Raw genomic sequence first — 23,427 nt, forward strand, 5'->3', positions numbered from 1 at the left:
AAGTGGTCTGCAACAGGAAGACAATTTCTCCTATATCCTTATGTAGCATACTGCCTAAATAGGTATCTATGCAAATGTTAATATTTATCAATAAGTGTATAAATTACAGAGTATTTTGCCATTAAATGGAGGCAAAGATGAACAACTTTTGTATGATCCATTATTTTGCATCCTGAGCAGCATAGATCATCAGTGCATGGTGATGATTATTTCACAGAGCACAAACTATTTTATCTGAACATTCTTTCAATTTATTTTTGTACTTTTGTTTCTGTGACACTTAATAAAACTGTCTTCATTGATGAGGTGGGAGACTAACTCAGCCATGAGACTTGGTGGAATCTCAGTCAATGGTAGAATAAGGCTCAGAACCAAATGACTTCTTTCATGATTTTAAAGCATGCATCACAACAGTGTCTTGCAAGAGTTTGTGTAGTCAAACTAATACCTGTACGAGTCTTCTATGTCCCTATGCTACATTAAGTCATTCTCCAGTAGGGTAAAGGAAATGGCAATCAAACACTGACTGTTCCATGACAACACGTTGAACATTGACTAGTCTGTGAAAGTATTGATTGTCCAAAGGCATTTTTATTACAAGCCCTGACGAACAAATATGTTCGTCGTTATAAAGCTTTGAAAATCTCTGCAGAATAGTAAGCCTATTTTGTATTGGCTTTAAATTTGTTATATTTATTTACTGGGAAAATTGGTAAGATATGATTACTTTTAAGCTCTTGAATTCCTTGTTATACTAACCTTGAATGGAAGCTTTCTTTCAAGGACAGTAGGATTCCAACTTCTCAGCATTTTAGCTTTCTAACTTTTCATTTTATTTCCTCCTCCCTTTCCATAATCTGCATGATCTAATTCACTAACCTCTCAATTGTAGCTATTTATTTTTCTTGGACTGATGTTATATATTCACTGATTTCAGGTCACCAACCAACTGGATTTGGGTTTCTTGAAAAAGCTCACAGGTTGTTAGCTTGTCAGCAACAGTTGGATTCAAGATACAATAAACAGTTGTATTCTCATTTATCCTTATGGCTTATAAAAAGTCAGATATCCCTTCCCATCAGTTCTTTCCCACATGACCTCCTGTAACTTTGACACCAAGTACTATAATCTGAGGTTTTGACAAAGCAATGGAAACTCCAAAACAAGATCAGTTTTTGTTTTTGTTTTTTTACTTACAAATTTATTTTTTTTATTGGTGTTCAATTTGCCAACATATAGAATAACACCCAGTGCTCATCCCATCAAGTGCCCACCTCAGTGTCTGTCACCCAGTCACCCCCACCCCCCACCCACTTCCCCTTCCACCACCCCTAGTTCGTTTCCCAGAGTTAGGAGTCTTTCATGTTCTATCTCCCTTTCTGATATTTCCCACTCATTTTTTCTCCTTTCCCCTTTATTCCCTTTCACTATTTTTTATATTCCCCAAATGAATGAGACCATATAATGTTTGTCCTTCTCCGATTGACTTCTTTCACTCAGCATAATACCCTCCAGTTCCGTCCATGTCGAAGCAAATGGTGGGTATTTGTCGTTTCTAATGGCTGAGTAGATCAGTTTTATTACAAGGTAGAGAAACAGAAATACGAATGTCAATTTTACCAATTGGAAATATATCCTTTCTGCTGGTCTTAGAACATCTGTCCTGTATTAAATAAGGTTTGGTTGATGTCTTTTTCTTTTTTTGCCATTAAGAATTATCTGTCACATATGATAGAATATATCAGATACATATTATATATATATAATTTTTATATATTTTAATTCTGCATTTTAAACAAAAAATATCTTTACTGTGCATTCAGCAACTTTTTTCTTTTCTGTAGTTTAATAAGTGATTCAGTGAGATTAAATAATTATAATAAAAAAGCTAAAGAGATGTCATGATAATGAATATTAGGGAAAAAAGGAAACAAGGAAATATCAAAACAAATTCATTAAGTATATTCATAAAATGTGGAATGAAATATATCATCTAAAATCTATAATTAGTTTTCAGAAATATGTTAATAAATAATGTATATCAGCTTCACTCATGGTTGATATAAAGCAGTATTTGTACAGATATGTTCCTGGTTATCTATGATTTAAGCTTTTTTTACGATTGATTATATCTTCTATTATGAATTGGTCATTTTACTTAGAGTTATTGTATAAGCCAGATATAATTTCTTTGTGATTGTTTTTGAAGGCGTTGCCACTTCCACTGGTAAATTTTTGCACTACTTAGCAAAAGCAGTAAGACAGCTATGAAATTTTGTTGGCTTCCTCAGAGGAATTCGTAAGGATATATTTTAAAGCTGCAATTGTACCCAGAATTCTTTGGCAAATGGAAGAGATTGGCATGACCCAAGAAACATTTCTAATAACTTTTTTGGATTCTCTCTTATTGGTGTCTTGTTGAATCCAGGTCTGATAAAGTATAGAATTAAGAAATTCAGAGAGAAAATACAAGAGGTGACAACTTTCAAAATAGCACTAAAAATAATTTGACTTAATTTGATTTGATATTTTCAAATAAATGATCTACTTTGGTTGTAGAGTCAGCTTTGTGACACTTTTCTGACATGAGTTGAACACCTTATACTGGAGGCCAGAATTCTGTGTACTTAATTCTACATCTTATGAAGTCCCATAGAAATAATCAATTTAAAGTAGATAGAATATTTGGAATACAAACAGTAAGGATGTTTTGCTTAGCTCACTCTTATTTCTTGAATACATTGTGAATGTAAGAATCATAAAAGAAGCTACTAATTTTCTTCTTTGGAAGTTACTGCATAGAATTAGAAAACTAAATGAAATAGAAATGAAAGGGGAGTGTTCACAAATCATTCTCTTTTTATATATATTTCCTATTTTTTCAGGTATTTTCTGGAAAGATTTACAGTGAAATTGTTTACTTAGCTTTGTAATAGATCAATTTGTTTACTTATTTAAATATATTAACCATACACACATATATTTTTTTTTTCTTCTTCTAGCAATGGTTGTTTTGAGCAACCTAGAACCAAATACAACTTATGAAATCAGGGTTGCAGCAGTAAATGGAAAAGGGCAAGGAGACTACAGTAAAATAGAAATCTTCCAGACATTACCAGTTCGTAAGTAGTCATCTCTGTTTTGCTCTCTTTCACTATTCTCTTCACTAGCAAATTGAAGGGATCTTGAAATGCAGAGAGGTGTTTCAACACTTTGGGGAAGTGAATTATGTCTTTGGTGAAGTAGTTTCTGAACATGGTGGCATCTGAGATTTATAAAAATAACTTTGCTCTGGAACAAAGGCAAAAAGGAAAAGGTGCACTATGATACAGTAAAACTGCCCTCAGGAAATTTTCCTCATCAGGAAGGTATCCTATTCATTTATAGCCTGATTAATTGGATTATATTGCTCAGACCATAGTCTGTGACAAAGTAAAAATAGTGACTTTGTAATATGTCCAATATTCCATTCTTTTGATGAGACATGACTACTGCCTTTATCCCCCATAAAGGGCCCATTTAGGCTGTAAGTGTGAGAGAATGACACCACTGAATTAATCCATTATCATGGTGACTGCAGAAGATTAACTATTGTAGCCTTATCCCCACTACTATCCTTTTTCAGGATATTGTAAATCAATTGAGTTATATAATGCAAAGATAAATTTGAAAAGACCTCTGTTTCCTTTATGCTGAATAAATTATTTGAAAATGTGAGAAATTTGTCTGTGACCCAACAAATGCTATTGCAAAATCTATGTATCACCCTGCTTCTTATATACACCTAATTTGACAAAATGGCCACAATAAATCATCTTACTCTAATTAGTGACCTACTCTTGGTTTTCATAAAATCTGTCAGATGTCTCATTTTTTCCATTTCCAATGCCTATGTCTTTTTCAGTCCCTCCCTATTTTCTCTTCAGGATGACTGCTGGTACATCTTGACTCACAACCGTACTTTCAGACTAAAATAATTCTAGAGCAACTTTACACAAATTTAAGCAAATCTGTCCCTTCTTTACTTAGAATCCTCAACATCAGCCTTCACCTTCACACCTTCTGTGCACACACACATTTGCCTGCCTTTCCTCCTCTTACCCCTTCCTCTGGCCATAGTGCTCTGGGCATCAGTAGGTGAAAATCAAGTTTGATCCAGCTGTATTCCCTTTCCAATGTGCTGTGCATTCTGTCTTGATTCCTCTCTCCTGGACACTGCACATCAGCCTCCAAACAGGGACCAGTAAGACCCTGACTAACCACTCCAACTTCTCAACTTCTCCTCCTTCAACTCAGCATGATTCCCTTCCTTCATACCTAGAACACCCTCCTAGGTGTTTCTAACATAAAACCCCTCTCCTTTACTATTTTTTCATCTTTCCTTTTTTAAATTCTAATGCTTCTGGGATGCCTGGGTGGCTAAGCGGCTGAGCCTCACCTCTGGCTCAGGACGTGATCCCAGAGTCCCGGGATCGAGTTCCATATCCAGCTCCCTGCATAGGGGGCCTGCTTCTCCCCCTGCCTGTGTCTCTGCTTCTCTCTCTGTGTGTCTTTCATAAATAAATAATAAATAAATAAATAAATAAATAAATAAATAAATAAACAAACAAACTTAAAAAATCTTTTTAAATAAAATAAATTCTAACACTTTTAATTTCTTAGTGTACTGACTGCAGTTGACTTGCAGACTTCTGTCCTAGACATTGAGACTTTAAGGGCCAGGTCTTAGTGTTTTGAATAGTAAATACATATTTTAGTTGTTTCGCAAGATTTTTTTTTTAATTTACTTATTTAAGAGAGAGAGAGAGAGAGAGAGAGAATCCAAGTGTATGGAGGGGCAGGAGGAGAGGAAGTGGGAAAGCAAACTCTATGCTGAGCATGGAGTCCATGACAGGCTCCATCCCACCACCCTGAGATCATGACCTAAACCAAAACTGAGATTCAGATGCTTAACTGACTGAGCCACCCAAATGCCCAGTAGCTGCTTCTCATGATTTTTTTGAAGTTTAAATAAGATGGTATATGCCAAGTACTTAATATGACATAACTATCCATTATTACTTCATTATTATTTATATTATTACTCTTGTATAAACATTCCATTAAACTGCTAATGGAAACCTTATTTTGATCAATTCCTTTTTGATAGCATTTACATTTGTTTGGAACTTTGTTTTCTTTTCAAGAAATAACAACTGTAATGGAATCACAATTTTAGAATATTGTAAAGGTTAAATGTAGACATAAATATTTTAAATATATATATTAAAACATTTGTGACTGAAAATACAGTTCCTACTGTATAATTATTGTCTCAAAATGCTATTGTCAAAATAATATGATTACAGTATTATTAAATGAATTCATGCTATACAGCATACATTCTAAAATTTAATTTATAAATTATACTAAACTGAATATAAAATTCATTTTACATTACTTAAATTTTCCATAATCTCTTAAGTCTTTTAAAGAAATTATTGTACCAGTTTTTAGACATTTTAATTCACTTATTGAAAATATGTTACATTGAATACAGATTATATTATATCATAATATCTGAACACTAATTAATTTTAGCAAAATCACTCCAAAATACCTCTATTTACTTTGTTTCTATATGGCTCTAGTATGCTAGGCTGCTTTATTTTTTATTTGCACATCAACATATTCTACTGGCATATTTCTTTAATGATATGCCTTTTCTCAAATAAACTTCTCACTTCATAGGTTTATAAACACCATATTAAGAAAAGATAACCTGCTGAGAAAAAAAAAAAACAGATCCCCCAAGTTTGGATACATAAAATCCTCTTCAACTCTATTCTGCTTACTTTGTCTTAACATTCCTCTGAGTAGACCCATACTACCAGTTTCTGGAACCTTGCAAACTAAAGCATGTCCTCAGAAAGTTCCTTAGTATTGCTATATTCCTATCTATATGAATTGGAGGAATTAAAGGTAGAGAATACCAGCACATGCCAAAGGACATCACATAAGTGACACGCAGCAAATAGTTCCCATTCCAAGTTGCTAAGCAGTGATGGTATCTTTCACATAGAAAACTCTTACATTCCACTAGATCCCTATTCAGGTTAAACATATAAGCATCTTTGTTATAAGACCACCTCCATGGGAAGAAAAACATCAAAGGCAAGTATGTTCATGATGTTAAAAGAAAAAAAAAACATATTGGAACACATGTCTATCAATTGGATACAACAAAATTTCTGTAATTCAAATCTACATCTAGTTAAAAAATACTCAGTATGGAGTGCCTGGATGGCTCAGTTGGTTAAGCGTCCAACTTGTGGTTTCAGCTCAGGTCATGATCTCAGAGTAAAGAGATTGAGCCCCATATCAGGTTTCATGCTCAGCATGGATTCTGCTCGAGATTTTGTCTTTCCATCTCCCTCTGCTCCTCCTCCTTCTCACATGTTCTCTCGTCCCCTCTCTCTTTTCTTTTCTCTCTCTCTCTCCCTAAAAATAAATAGATAAATCTTAAGAAAATACTCATTAAAGCAATATGTAATTGCTAAGCCATTATCTTTCTTGGGAAGTATGTATTCTATATAGTTTGATAACTTAATATGTTTGTATTAATACATATGTACACAATGTAAATCAAAATTACATTATTAAATATGATTGCTCACTATTAATAACACAAGAAAAAAAATTTACATTTGTATAATGCAGTAATATTCTCAGAACTTTTGCATATCAATTTGAATAATATTTTGATTCTCAGGTGTCACAATTTTGTCATGACACTTTTAGATTTATCTAGATTTATGAATGTTGCTGTTTCTTGAATGGGGAGAAAGGACCAGAGGTTTTATCACACCAAAGGGTAAATTCAGGATCACATCATGTTTTTTTATTACATGACATTGTTCTCTTTATTAGAATGCAGTTTCTCCAGGTGTCTGAGGTGTGTGTAAACATCAAGAATGTTGTTTTGCTTATTAAGGTGAACCAAGTCCTCCATCCATACATGGGCAGCCAAGCAGTGGGAAGAGCTTTAAACTCAGTATCACCAAGCAGGATGATGGAGGAGCCCCTATTTTGGAATACATTGTGAAGTATAGAAGTGTAAGTACCTTTTTATTATAATCTTTGTACAGTGTTTCCAAATTGCATTAAATTTGCATTAAATTCATAAGCATATTAGGTGTTGATGTATATTAAATAGTAATGATCAACAGTTCTCATAGAAATTCAACTGCTAATTGTCCATTGCTGAAATTCATCATTATAAATTGTGAAATACTTGTCTTTTGAGTCTGTGTGAAAAATCATTATAAATTGTGAAATACTTGTCTTTCGTATCCGTGTGAAAAATCTCAGCATTAATCATGCAAATCATGCCATGTATTCAACTTGTGCTTTCTAAACTTCACATTTCAGAAGTGAAGTAACATTTCCTTGTTTTTCTGACAAGTTTAACAGGACATTTCACCTTCCATTCTGCTTGATGTTAGTAGCTTCAAGCTAAGCCCCTCTTCTCAATTTAGTTATTGTATCAAAAATGTTTTATTTTTATTTTTATGAATTATTAAATTATTAGTACCTTAACTTTATTAGGTATATGATATTAATAATTTCATTAAAAACAAATTATTCTCATCAACATTTAATAAAGAATGGCCACATTGAACTTGTGGAAGAAGGATTAGTTTTTTTTAAGTTTAATTAGCACTAGCTAATATGGAATTTTGGACAGCTAAGAACTCCTTTGGAACTTATACATGTAGGGGTGAAGGACATCTGCTTGTAGAGTGATGAAGAAAATGACCCAGTGGATTTTGCCTTTGGCTGAAAATTATGTCAAGAGCCACTAAAAGTGACTTCTCTTAACTTTGTAGTAAGTGCCATCGAATATTTGTGTCTATTGTGGAATATATTAAAAGTGAAATGAAATTTTAAATTAAATTTTATAATGTTTATTTATTAACATTTATGATTATCCGTGTCATACAGTGTCAATTTTAAGTTTATATTTGCTGGACACCTCATAATACTTTCTAAGTTTATTATATTTTAGCAAATATATATTTTAGCAAATTATACCAAGTAATTGCTCCTTAATAGTCTATAAATGATTTTCAGCTGTTTCCCACAAATTCATAATTTTGTAAATTGTAGTATTTTTTAATTCAAACATCTAAGTTTTAAAGTTTAGTAAAAAAAAGAGTTCAGTTTTATTTAGAAGTTTGATATTGAATAGCATACTTAAAATTATTAATTTTAGACATCAGTCTTTTAAATTTAAAATTAATATCCCCTTCCGGGACCTTTTTGTTGCAGGTTTCATGCTGGGAATGATGAGCAGCTGTGGGTATTTTGTGGCTAATTGTCTATGAAGGTTTCATGCCTCTACCCCAAAATGGCTCTGAATGGCTCACCAGTCTTTCTATGAATTTGATGGTTTCATGCTACTCAAGCCAGGTTTCATGGCCATTCTTATTTGACCATCTGGAAACTCTTTGGAAGGGAAAGAGTCCTAAAGGTCATAGGCCTGAGCAGAATCATGAATTAAACGGGGGGAACAGACCTCAGTGCAGATTGTGGCCTACCATTGGGCAGAATTTTTGGCACAAAATACAGGTGGATGATAGGAATTCATAGGCAACTCCAATAAAATCCCATTTTTAAACTGAGCTACAATGAGGAGTTATAAAAATACATCTAAAATTTGCTATGAATATAATTTGTACCTAAAATTAAAAGTGATGTTTGACTTATCCTTTCTAAAGAGTTTGATACTGGAATTAATACCAATGCTATGTTGAATTCAACCAGAATCATTTATTTCAACTGATGATAGCAAGTATTTATTATTTCCTATTGTATCTTTTCTTCATATACTAATGGCTTTTATTAATGCAGCATTATATTTTAGGAATGTATGACTTTTTCATCTTATAAAATCAGGCATCCATAATATTTTTCTTCATGTCTTTCATCTTTAGCACGTTGGCTTTTATCTTCATGTAGATTATCTTGTGTTTTAAGACAGTGGATTCACATCCACATTCCAAATGTAGAGAAGGTAAAAAGCACAAAAGAATAATAGGCTATTTTTGTCTTTCTTTTCTAACAATACAGTACAAATTTTCCAAAAACTCCACTGAGCAAAATTAAAATTATGTCCCATTAGACAAATAGTTCTCAAGACTGTCACTAAATGAAAAATCGTTAGTTGGGAGTTAGGTCAACTAAATAATAGGGTCTGGGATCTGCCACAACTTGTTAAAATAATTATCTTTATTGTCACAACAACTGTCTTAGTCCACTAGGGCTACCAAAACAAAATACCATAGTTGGCATAAGCAACAGAAATCTGCTGTCTCACAGTTCTGGAGGTTAGAATTCCAAGATCAAGGTGCCAGCAGATTTGGTTTCTTCTGAGGCCTCCCTCTTTGCCTTCTTCCTGTCATGACCTTTTGTTTGTATACATACATCCCTGACCGCTCTTCATCTTCTTATAAAAATATCAGTCATAAGTGTTCCATCCAAATAACCTCCTTACAGACATATATCCTAATAAAGTCACACTGGAATTTAGGGATTTAATATATGAATGGGGGAGGGACACAATTCAGTCCATAACAAGTTATCAGTCATGAATCCTGTGTATCTGAAAGGACTCACTATTGGCATTTTAAATATAATAGTGAGCCCTCCAGATATCTACCCCCTATTACAGAATGTTTAGTATCCCTGCCCTCACTCACTATATTACCAGTTGTGTCCTTGATCATTATTGAACCCAAAAATGTCCCCTAGAATAGCACTGCATCTGTTTAGAACCAATTATATTCACAAAATGGGGGGGAAATGGCATTTTAGATATTCAAGGGGAAATTATAAATATTATAATAATTTATTTTATCATTTTATTATCTATTTTAGTATTTATTATTTTAATTAATTAATAATACAAGCCATTTAATATGCTGCCAAATTAATTTTTATTTGTTTTACATGGATTAGAATTAATGTCTTATGCAAAGTTTTGTGTGAAACATATGGATACAAGTAAGTTAAAGTGTTAAGTATAATAGATTCAAAAACATGGAGTAATTCAAATTTCCATAAAGATGATGTAAATATTTTTTACATAATTGTAACTTTCATTCTTTTTCCCTTCTCTCCCCCTCCCCCAAAAATAGGGGGGGAGGGGAAGCCCTAATAGCAAGGGAGCTCTATTTTGCCTATTTACTCAACATCTATGTTTACTCTACCAGTAAAAAGTTTTACTCTCTTTTCAATTCCATCTTACTTCTGCCTTGCCATACCTCTCCTCTTCATTTCCAATCCCCAGCCCTTTCTAACTTGAAAAAGTGCTGAAGGATTTGTTTTTAAATGCCATAATGAAAATAATTGGTTGCATAATTAACGCATAGCTACAAATGACTGATAATCAATTAGTGTGTTAGTACTCTTAGAACTAATAGCATTTTAGATGGAACACTGTTGTAGTAGCAGAATTTTCGGCTCCTATGGCAAGATTTATAAAAGTAATTCATCTCCATCCTTTGTACTTCATGCAAGGCATTCTACTCTTGGATACTATAAATATAAGTATACACATAAACGTAAACCATTAATTAAACATTCAGTGAAGGGAAGTGGGAGACATAGTTATGGGATACATAAGTCATTGGAATAAAACACATAGCATAAGGAATTGACATAATATCATTGCCTGTAGTCCACAATATTGTAATAGGGATGTGAAATACCTGGACAGATGGTAGCTACACTTGTGATGCGCAGAGCACAATGTATAAACTTGTTGAATCACTACTTTGTACACCTGAAGCTAAGGTAACATTGTGTGTCACCTATACTAAAAAAAATTGATACCTTTTAATACTTTCTAATGGGCAAACTGTACCCTACACAATATGGGTGACTTAGTGGGCATGGGGAGCAGATATCAGAACATAAGACTTTATAATCTAAACATTAGTTTTGCAGCAGTAAGTGTTGAATTGAAATACGCTTACGGAGATTGTATCGACCCCTCAACCACTCTCCCATCTCACTTCAAATGACCAGCTTAGCTCTGTACATCCAAAATACAGCCATTCTGACCCACTTTGTCTTTACCATATCATTTATGGTATGTCTTCTACTTAAACACATCAACATTATGTCCATATTTCTGTTTATTTTTCTTTCCCTTCCTTCTCTGCCTCCTTCATCCTACAAACATCATGCTCTGCAGGTCTAATTAGGAAATTCCATGATTCAATGTAAGTTCTATTAATGTGGTCAAACAGTAGCAGATCTTGGGAAGGAATAACTTTCTCCACATATTCTTTCTCAATTGATTACTTCATCACATTTAAAAATTTGCATTTTAAGATTTGGTAGCTAGATATTCATGGCAGCCTTTGCCTTGATATTTGCACTTGTATAGAAATAGTAAACTATTTCAAAAACGTTTTTAATCATCTCTTCTCTTTGTATGATTACAAGCCCCTTCATCTATTAGTTTCTCAAACTGGATGAATTCCACAGTGGAGTAAACTACAACTGAAAAACTTGAAAAAATATTTAGCTATATGCAATGTATTTTTTTAATTGTATGACCTCCATGGAAGGAAGTAGAGGAATTCAGAAAGTAAACATTATAAGGATTTTAATCTTGATTGCCTCTTTGACCCTATCTTTCAATTTCTCCATGTGCATGGGACTGTATATTTAGGAACACATGGGAACACATCTAGGAACAACAAAACTAAGCTAATATATTCCTAGTGTGAATGTTGACTGCTAGCAGACATTGAATCTAAGTATGAAACCTGGATTTCACCAGAATGAGGATAAGACAAATCATATCCTAATATAGAGAATGTGTAACTCAATATAGACCAGGAACAACATACTATTCCATGTTATCTTATAGTAGATAGAGTACATGATTTTGTTCAGTTACACATTACGAAGACAGAATTTATGAGATCAGAACTAGAGTAGTAAAAGAATTAGATGTCTCTATGGATTCTTTGTGAAAATTAATGTCTGTAACAGTAAGTCAGTAGGATTAAACCATGTATTTGGAGAATAGACAAGCTTATTAATTTCAAAATGTATATGGAAAAATGAAAGAAATTATTTTATGAACAGAATATTTTACACCTACTTTGTGTTGTAGAGTCAATGTAACTGCATATAATTTAATAAATAGCTTTTTACATGCTTCCATAAGTTTTTCACTGTTTTCTCCCAGATTTGATGATAGCTGTGGGATCATAACTATCACTTAGTGTTGGCACATTAAATAAGTTTCCTGAGCTGAGAAGGACTAAAAAAATTAGTTGCTTAAAATCAATTGTGAAGAAGGTACTTTAGGGACTAGCAACAGTGCTCTAGCATACGTTTCTGAGTCTTAATTGACCTTCTTAAGCTACTTGGAGTCTCTGGAAGGTGTATCTCAATAGCCATAGGAAAAGAAAATTTTTAAAAGGATATTAAAATGATACCTACGTAAAATTGAGTTCTTGTTGTTGAGATAACTTATTTTCTAATTAATTATTAATGATAATAACCTATTTTCTGATTTTCTTGTATTTAGGTGGGTATACTGAAATTTATTTAAAGCCATCAGTATAGTTTTGAAGCATTTTCAAGTAATAACTATGGCCCTTAAACAATCCTAAGCTTTTTAGGATTTTTCCTTTGCACCTAGTGAAAAGGATAAGTTTTATTCATTCTCGTATTGATATCTTCAAAAAGACTTTGTTGTCTGAATGAATAAAGCCATCAAAGAATCAATGAATGAATCAGTCTGTGTTGAATAATTGTAAGTAATTATATAATTAGATTAACAAATATAAGAAATAATGCAAGAGGAAAAAACACTTGCATTGGGTGAATTTTTATGGGTTTCGAGAAAACAAAGTGATTAATAGGAAAAATTACATTTTAGTTTTCCCTAAAGAGATATGTGAGTGATGGAGACTAGGAGTAGGTTAAGTAAGATCCAGTTTACAACATTTTATCAAGCTTCAGGAAATGGAATAAAGGCAATTTGAATCAGTTATGACAATAGAAAAAAGGAAATTAGAATTTGCATCAACTGTGCTGATTCAGTTAGAAAGAAAGAAAGTAGAATTTGAAACTTTACTAAAATCCTCCAAATGTTATACCTTTTCAAATCACAATTGTGTGTGTGTTTGTGTGTATTTGTGTGTGTGTGCATGCATGCACGGGCGTGTGTTTGTGTATGTAATTGCCAGGTTACCTCTCCTATAATCAGAGTAATAAATGGAGCTGTAGGAGATTCTGGGATGATTCTTACAAAAGATCATACAAATAATGAGTAGCTGAACCATGCTACCAGGTAATCCAGGAAGCAGAAACTGCCTTTCATGGAAACACAAAATCTTAAAGCTTAACACATTGGAGGAATGTCTGGGTGGCTCAGCGGTTGAGCATCTGTCTTCCACTCAAGTCATGATCCCGGGGTCCTGAGATTGAGTCCCACACCAGGCTCCCCATAGGGACCCTTCTCTGTCTCTCTCTGTCTCTCTCTGTCTGTCTCTCCCTCTCTCTCTCACGTGCATGCAAGCACTGTCACTCTCTCTCTCTGTGTCTCATGAATAAATAAAATCTTAAAAACAAAGCATAACACATGAGATTCACAAGAACCTTAAAATTCATCTACTTAGTACAAGCACATTGCCTCTCCTGTCCTCTGCTGATTCTACTTTCATTTAAGATGATATTGACCATATATTCTCTGACACTTGCAAAAGGATTAGTGAATTACTTCTTATAAATAAATGCAGTCAGCAAGTCCTCTGCAAATAAAACCAACACACCCTTTATCTCCTCTCAGCTTTCCTCCCTAGACAGATGATAGCAAGTATTTCCCCACATGCTGATATTATGATTTCAAAATAACTATTAAGGAGAAATCTTAATTGTCATTTGGCCCTGCTGTCTATTTTCTGAGAAAAAGGATTGCTTAAGAGAAGCTATATCAAAGCAAAATGGCCATTTTTCTTTTAGTAGCTGCCCTTCAACATTAATTGGCTTATTAATAATAGCCCTATTCAGCAAATCATCTCATTAAGTTACCTAGGGGAACATTTTGCAACTAGATTATCTTAAATCATTCCCTAGGCATTTAAATTCTGTAAATTAGGCACTCTACAGATGCATAATTGAGATTTTGATACCTAGGGGAGTATTTGGTAACACCCACTTTAATTTTTTTCCCTATTCCCCAGGAACAGCAATTAAGGGATTAAAAAAGCCTCCTTGTCTAATATTGAATGGAAAATGAAATTGACTTAAATGGGGGGAGATATTAGGACTCCCTTTGGTTCCTTATGCCATCAGTCCAGCTACCTAAAATGATGGAGGGGTTTTTAATTTATCATACTAAGAGCTTCAGCAATTAAGAGTTAAATGATAGGTATTTCAGAAGAGACTATCTACATGTCTTATGCTTGTCAGGAAGTATCACTTCAAATGCTCAGTTCCCAGAAATACTATTTTTGGAGGATTATGTGAAGGACATGAAGTGTCTCCATCACTATGAAGAATAAATTTTATCCTGGGATAATCCAGACCTCAGCTGTTGGCTCATTTTCTGGCTCTTTTACCCGCATCTCTATTCAGATCCAAAGCAAAACTCAACTCTGGATTTTCATCAAGATATTCATTCTCAGCTAACACGTTGTGTTTCGGCGACAGACAGGCAGACAGAAAAGATATTCATTCTCACCAAGCACTTCATAGTTACTTAGAACTTATGGAATTATTAGGGTAAAAAGAAGGCCACAAGGGCAGCTCTTTCCTGCTCTATGTACCCCTTGTCTTTATCTAACCTTTCAACTCTCCTATTTCTCACCCATTCCTTCCTATAGATGTGTATGTGTATACACAGTATAGAACATATCAGATATTTATGTTACACAGATTTTATTGTGTCTGTGTATGTGTTTATATATGTGTCACACATACACACATATATAGACACAATATATATGTCTATACACACACAGTCCTCTACAAATAATAAAACCACTAAAATCTATACATACACATATGTATACACATATGCATATAATATGTCCTCTAATGTCATTTTTGAATAAATATTTTAAGGGGTTCTTTTTGGTCAATATCTATAGCATTTTTACATTTACTGAAAACAATAAGCCTATAGTGTGTATCTTACTATCTCCCAGTGTTCATGCACCTTTGTGAGATTTTCATCATTGTGCTTATGTTTGCGTCTAAACCACTGTGAAAGAATCACACTTTTTTGTTAAGTTAGGACAAATGAAAAATGGCACTGGCATTTATTATTTCCAATGAGGATGATGTCACCTCCCTAGAAGAAACATTCCTAGCCCTGGGATTTAATATTAAGTTTCCCTGTTTCATGCTCCCAGAGCATTCTTGGTTTTTTAAAGAGCTCATGTCTTTCTTCTCACTTGATGTGAACTCCAAGATGAGCATATTCTACGTGTGTTGTTCACTATTGTGTTCATAGTTCTAGAACAAGCCCTCTACCCAGTAAAGGTAGAATGAATAGTTGATGGATGGATTGATAAGGAATGAAGGTGGTGGGAAAATCATGGCTGTTTGGCACAGCTGTCCCAAGCATTTCAAAAGCATGCCTAACCTCCTTTCTTAGACTTACTAGTCATGTAGTGATGTAGGCAAGTTACAAGCATTCTGGTCCAAATTATTTGTTTTTCCACTGGTCTCTTCAGTATTCCTCATATTACCTTAAAATAGCAATGGACAACAATTTATTAACTTAATCCATTTATAAGCTTCAAAAAGCAAAGGAAATGTCTCTTGTTTATATGGCTAACTTTAAGTGCTTTTCCAGAACTCATGGATTCATTAGGGGTACTAATATCTTTAGTTTTAGATGAATTATCAAAATAGCCTGATGCTTTTGTAATAAAAGTTCTATATAACCAAAAATAATTAAGTAGGAAGATAGAGTAATAGTATGGCATCAAATTAATAACGTCTTCTTGTCTCCTTTTAATGAGCACTTCATGTTTGTAGCACCATCAATTTAATGCAATCATGCATTTAACTTCCATAATTTCATTTCAGAGAATAAATCCTCAATTTTTACCATAAATGCTGAAAACATTGTTATGTTTTATAGCCAAAGAAACATTGTAAAATATTGGCTCAACATAAAGTAATACTGGGCTGAGCTCTGAAGTTAAAAAGGATTCATCTGTCTGCCCTTTATCTGTCTATCTACCTACCTAAATCTATCTATCTATCTATCTATCTATCTATCTATCTATCCATCTATCTATCTATCTATCGCCAGGCTCTAATTTACTTATAATTATATCTCTGGGAAATTGAGTTTTGCAGTTTCAGTGATAATTTATTAAATACATCATTCCAGAAAAATATTATTTTATTTTCATACAGTTATTATGGAAATAAGTTCTCCTTAATAATGGCTGTCATTTGTTAAGTGCTTATGATTCCTAAGGCCCTGGACGACCCAAAGTACTTGGTTTTCCTCATTGTTCCCTCATGAAAGCTGACAGATGCAACTGTTACTATCATTTCTATAATAGAAACAAGGCATTGAGGTTAAGGAACTTACCAGTGTTTAAATGGTTAACATGGCACAGCCAAATGTTCACATTATTTAGGATAGTTTGTCACTAAATTGTATAGATTTATTTTTCTGTGTTAATTGTAATCATAGTATATTTTTGAAATAGAGGGTAATTATAAAACACGTTCTAAAGCCTTTATTTTAGAATCAGGATTTAAGTGTAGGTGTCCAAGGACAGCATACCATATTTTATTTTCTGATGCTAATAACATTTTTAACAGGTAATAATATTTCTTACATATTATTTTATTATGACTCTAAAACATCAGAGTAATAAAAATTTAAATCTATAAAAAATATCCAGCCTCCATTTGCAAGACATTGTATCTCCCCCCACACCACCTCAAACCTTAAACAGTAGTCTCTGGCAATTATTTTAATGGATATACTAGACTTTTTCTGTAAATCATGTCTTATTTTTTCTGCACACATGACTATTAATAATTGAAAAATGGCCAAACAGTAAAATTATACCTGTGAAATAAAAATAAAGATATTAATGAGGGTGAATCATCAACCACTGAATTATCAGGAATTAATTAGGAAATCATTGTTTGGCTAAAATTTTAAAAATATTACATATATTATAGAAAATTCTTAGAAATGACTTCATTGATAAAGCAACTTTATCAACTTTCTGTAGATGATAAATATCTTTTTTCACTATTAATAAACCACTTTTTCTATCTGAAGATAAATTATTGTTTTTTTTTAAATTACAACTTTAGTATATGGGTATTTACAAAATATATTTGTATTGCCTCTACAGAAAGATAAAGAAGATCAGTGGCTAGAGAAAAAAGTCCAGGGAAATAAAGACCACATTATTTTGGAGCATCTACAGTGGACAATGGGGTATGAAGTTCAAATTACAGCTGCCAATAGATTGGGATATTCAGAACCAACAGTCTATGAGTTCAGCATGCCACCAAAACCGAACATTATTAAAGGTAAGCAAAACTATATGCTTTCTTAGGCTGGCAATAAAAACGATATCATCTTTTTTTATAACTCCTCTGGATTTTTTCTTAATATTGAAAACATAATTTTATAGAAGAAAAGTGTAAATTCCAAGTTCTAATCATAATTATTGTGACATGACTTACTCAAGATTTCTCAAGTCATTCTTGTCATGAAGTATCAGTTAACTTGTAAATACACGCTGACAATTTTGGTGAAGTGATGGAGATAGGATAAATGGTGGGGGGGGGTGGAAGGTAAGAGTGAAGTGTCAAAAGTCAACATGAAAGATTTCTGATGAGACCAAAAAATCTTTTGCAAAGAAGACAACTTTTCTACCAAACACATGGAGGCTGGTCCTTCACTTTTGGAAAAATGTGGTCAAAGATAATGATAAGCCCATCCATGACTAATCAAGCAAGTTGATTTTGGAAAGATAGACTCAAACACACAATGAGGCAGAAAGGGCCACAGACATAGCCTTAGAAAAAAAATTAAGTAGAGTTAAAGGAGGCTCGCAATGTTGCAGGACACCCTACATCCATATTCACAGCACACTAGTGGATTCTACCTTTATTAAGTAACAATGCTTGCATCATTATATGCTTGTGATATGATCAAAGTCCACAGAGGGATGTTAACATTTTTTTCAGATACATGCTGTAGAGGTAAAGATGCAAGAATTTTCCTGATTTATAGTCATATTTGACTCTGTGATTGTCACATGGATCATATTTTAACATCTATCGTTCTTTTAAATATAATATGTAATATTTACTGGGAAATTTTAAACGTACATGTATGAATATATATAATATACATATGCTCTTCATATGCATATATGTAGACATGAGAGCAGCATATTCGTAAGCATGGCTTATTGGAGTCATATGAGAGTATCAATATTGTTACATAACATTTTTGAAACTGGGTTAAAAATAAAGTTTGTCAGTTCAGTCATGCTCTTTAACCCTCTTGTAACTTCAAATTGATATTAATATCATTATAATGAGCTTGTGATCCGTATATCTTCTCTTTCAAATTGAAAGGATTTTTATATAGTTAATCTTCCTATTAAAAAATAATTATTATTGGTTATGTGGTTTAAAAGTAATTGATATTTTGACTTTGCATTATTAATATTAATTAAGTGCTTCCAATTATCATTTGAAATTAGGAAGTTGGAAGCATCTAGAACTAATATTGATATAATATCATTTTTAAAAATTTATGAACTACTTTTGCATTTATTATCTCATTATTCAATTCATATATCTCTGACTCTGAATTGAACAAGGAAAAGTTATACTCACTTTACAGATATAAATTTGGGGGTTAAGGGATCTGTTCAAGATCAGAGCTACTTTAGTCATATGACGAATCCAGTACCCTTATAAGATGATACACCTAACCAAGAATAATGGTTGAATACACTGTCAGGTTCATTGCCTTGGTGACTTTGAAACATTGGTAACTACTTCTACAATTACAATGTTTTATATTTGTAGTAATTATCCTCTATACAAATATCTGCAGCATGATATAAATATGATTCTAAATCTGAGTTAAAATCTTCAAAGGATGATCGCAACAGTGTACTCTATTTCCTAAATCTTTAATTTAGCTAATATGTTTGGAGGAAATAATTATTTTTATTGAGATAAAAATTAATATTGTATGAAGTTAGAAGACAACATTTTAATGACATTTTATAGGTAACACAGAAACTGTAAAAAAATAGATTTTATGCAGGTTACTTTATGTTATACTTTCAGAGTCCCTGCTATTTTCAAAAAAATTGTTAATAAAAGCCAAAAATAAGTATAGAAAAAAGGATAAATAAATAAGAATATATGTATATACATATATGCATACATATATAGATACATATAATTACATACATACATATATATACCTAAGATATATTATGATACATTTACTATAAAAAAATATTTTGTTTCAATTTCAAAATCAATTTGTGGGAAGTACCTGGAAGAAAAATGGAAAAATTATGGTTTATAGTTTCAGCTTTGCTTTTGTTACTTAATTTCTCTTGATATGCTTTTTCTTATCTCTGAGTTAGTTCTTCTGGATCTGCAATGTTAAGATTCATTCATTTGTTCCAGATATTTATTGGGATCTTGCTTTGTGACAAGGACGGAGATGAGTAGAGAGGAATGACCTGTGAAAAATACAGAGCTGGCCTCTGTCCTCAAAGATTTTACAATCTCCTAGGGAAGATAGACATAAAACCAGAGTTAGAATAACCACCAAATAATTACAACTAGGAGATGTGCTGGTACTGTATGCTGCCATGAGGGGGGTTGGCATTTGCACCTAACTTGGGGTGATAGAGTGGGGGTAGGGAGGGGTTCTCGTAGAAAGTGCCTTCCCAAAAGAAACTTACTGGAAATGAGCCTTCCAGGGAAAGTGTCATATATAGAAGAAGCCTTTAAGGAAGAGAAAAAAAGTTGATCTGCTTTAAGAACTTTAAAAAACATGGCCAAAGAGAACCTGGAGATATGTGAACAGAGATAAAAGATAGAGAGGGATATAATCCAAGGTCTTCTGAAAACTGCATAAACAATCATAAGAGAGTACTCACTTCAGCAGCACATATACTTAAAAAAACAATCTTAAGGGAGATCTTAAACGCAATAAGAACTCATTTCAAGCAAGGACATTATATGAGTAGATAGGCATTACCGACAGATTGATCTTACTCATATGGGTAAAAGGAAGAGATGGATGAACAAGAACACTTAAAAGAAAGTGATAGTGGTAGAAAAAGAAAACCATGAATAAATTCTGGACATAGTATAATGTAGGTTAACCTTAAATGTGTAACAGATCAAATTCAGTAGATATTGATGACTTTTGCGTCTCCTGCTTGGAGGTTGGAACAATGTTGGCATCATCTCTCAGGATAAAGAATTTGAGGAGCAGGATTTGGAGAATAGGATCAAACATAAGATCAGTGTGTTATTCACTAAGTTTGAAATGTCAAGTAGTAGTTATATGTGTGCATTAAGATAAGAAGACTATCATAGACTGGAAACATACATTATGATGTTAATACTAATTGAATGGTATCTGAAGCCTGAGTGAGGATAACAATTACACGATGAATAGTGCCTAAGTTCTATGAAAAGGAGTCAATGTCTGAAATACTCGAAGATATCTCCCTGGTACCTAGAAGGGTGACTGGCACAACATATATGTCAAGGAGTACTTCTTGGGATTACTGAGTAGAGAAGAACTGAGCCCAAAAGGAATTAAAATAATATAAGAAAGAGCAAACCACATCCCTCCCATGAGAATAAGATGTTGTAGAGGTCCTGTAAAAAGAGACGACTGTAGTATCTTGGAAGTTAAGAGAGAGTCATCTTTCAAAAAGAGAAGCTGTAAATCGGATTTGCCACTTTAGATGCTGCTGAGAGGTCAGTGGAACTCAATCGAAAGAGATGTGAAGTGTCCTTCGTACAAACAACTTTGCTGAAGTGGCTGAGAGAGAAATTAGGTAGGAGTGGAATGAGGATTTATGTGAGGTTAGGGAGGTTTAGACTCCATGTTTATTTAATGCTTTTAAGAAGCTTCGCTATGAAGGTGAGCAGAGTTTAAAAAAAGAAAAACAGTGTCAGAAGGACTTTTAGGATGAAAAAAGCTGGAGTCTGTTTCACAGCTGATGAAGCAGATCATGCAGTCAAGGAGAAGTCAGAAAAAGCTATCTGAGAAGGTAGGAGAAAGAATTTCTCCTCTCTAAACTGTGCAGCTGATGCAGAGCAATAACAGCTTCCTGAAAAGGGGAAAGAAGAAGAAAAGATTAATTTATCTATAAAAATGTCACAAGATGATGTCTAATTAACTATAGCCACCAACTTGAATCCTGAATCCACTGGCTGCAAAAGCCTTGTGGAAAGCCACATTAAAGATGTGCCTTTATAGTTTAAGAATTGTTCGGTTTAGCTCCAGAAGGTTTCTCTGGGCAATTTTAAAGGCTGTGAAGAGAGATGGTGAGTTTGGGAGTCTTTATGCCAGCAGAATCCGATAGAGTTAAAATTATGTATTGGTAAATAAGGAAAATGATCTGCATGTGCCTTCACCAAAATTACTCTTGTAGCTGTACGATTTCTTATACCATTTTAAAGTAAATATTATAAATTCAAACTCATATCTGAAATATGTTATCTATAATAAACTAGCAGACCTTAAGTCTTTCTATCCAGTTTTAGAAGATGTGAACTTTCCAAGTTAATTTAGTTTTAATTCATTTTTGGTAGCATGCATTGCACACTGTCTAAATAAGTTTATGGACTTTTGAATTTAAAAAGTCATTGCTCATGTGCATTCAATGTATTTAACTTTTGTAAGCAACAGGCTAAATGTAAAGTACACATACTTGTTGGACTGAAGAACTATTTTTTAACATTATGCTCACCTTCTGTTTATATATATTATATTGATAATAATGGCCTTTCTACATATATATATTAGTGGATATCACACTTCTCCATAGTGTATTATCCTAACTTAAAAAGTACTTTGTGATGAATAGTATTTTCTCATTTTCACTTATTAAACATGTGTTTACTTTGAAAGATGTGTTTCTTGATTTACATAGAAATAGGGTGCAAAATAACAATCTTGTTCTTTTGGAATATTCACACAGCATAATGCTGTCTCTTTTTATTTATGACCAATGAGAATATTCAAATGTTATGACTCGTTCTTATAAAATGATTACAAATCTATAGGAGGAGAGTCTGATAAAATGACATTTATGGATCCATTCTATAATCTCTCTGATTAAAAATACTCCTAACTTGGTGGAATGAATATAATCTAATGTTTTAAAAAATCCTTTAAAAATAAATGCATAAAATAAAAAATCCTTGATGATTTTATGTATTTCAATTTATTTGAAAAACATTTCCCACCATTTCTTTTGGTTTGTGACATGTTTAATACTGTTTCTTTTAATCAAAAAGAGGGAACTTTTTTCTTTTAATATTGTTCCCTTTTTCTGCTTTTGTTACTATGAATTGAACACATGTCTAATTTTAGCACTATCAATATAATTTGGGAAGAAAGAATTCCATTCATACATTGTTAAGATCTGATGATAAAATAATTCTACCATCTGAATTCAAGCATGTAATACATCTCTGAGAGTTCCTCAAATTTAAGAAGATAACAAAGAAATTATATAATCACCATCACTAAATATATTGCTACAAATTTTAGGTCTTTTCTTTTCGTGTTTTCATGGTTTTTTTGATTATACCTCTAATGAACTGTAGAGGAAAATTATCTTGATGACGCTCAGTCTAGTTCCAAGAAACCTAGTATAACTCAACATAAACAAAAACAACTCATTCAAGTGCATGGCCAATACTAAAATGTCTTCTTAAAGTTTAATTTATGATCTGTTTGGAATATAAATAAGAGAAATTTTAAAACAATGGTGAACTTGAAGTTTATTTAATTGGCGAAAACTTCTTTTTAACTATCTGGAAATCTCAAAGCTAAATGTTAATACTACACCCAAAGCAATATTTCTTTGAAGCATGTAATGAAAAAATAAACCTATATTTTTATGCTTTTTTTTAATTTTTAAAGAGATTATTTTTAAAGAGATACAATGACATATGTCTAGAGTTTGCCTTTGGTCTGTTGGGCCAGTGCTCCTTGCTCTTCTATTCTTATGGCAAATTTTCATTGTGTGAAATGTAATTTTCACTGCTATTTCTTGGTAGTTTTATTCACTGTTAAAAATCTACTTTTATTAAATGTTTTTTCTAAGATAAAATGGCAGCTAAAAGTACTAT

The 23,427-nt window shown here is 32.8% G+C and overlaps 1 protein-coding gene across 3 annotated transcripts in view; it reads left to right on the forward strand.

Annotated features, from left to right (window-relative positions):
• Positions 1 to 23,427, forward strand: part of NCAM2 (neural cell adhesion molecule 2) — a 515,691-nt gene that overhangs the window by 454,553 nt on the left and 37,711 nt on the right. For all 3 annotated transcript variants that reach the window (XM_077878867.1, XM_077878868.1, XM_077878866.1), the window contains 3 exons: positions 3,003 to 3,122; positions 6,974 to 7,095; positions 17,409 to 17,589. In XM_077878867.1, the coding sequence (XP_077734993.1) occupies positions 3,003 to 3,122; positions 6,974 to 7,095; positions 17,409 to 17,589 (423 nt within the window). The remainder of the gene's footprint in view (positions 1 to 3,002; positions 3,123 to 6,973; positions 7,096 to 17,408; positions 17,590 to 23,427) is intronic.

Source organism: Canis aureus, chromosome 30 (genome assembly GCF_053574225.1).
Source record: "Canis aureus isolate CA01 chromosome 30, VMU_Caureus_v.1.0, whole genome shotgun sequence".
In the NCBI taxonomy this organism is placed as follows: Eukaryota; Metazoa; Chordata; class Mammalia; order Carnivora; family Canidae; genus Canis; species Canis aureus.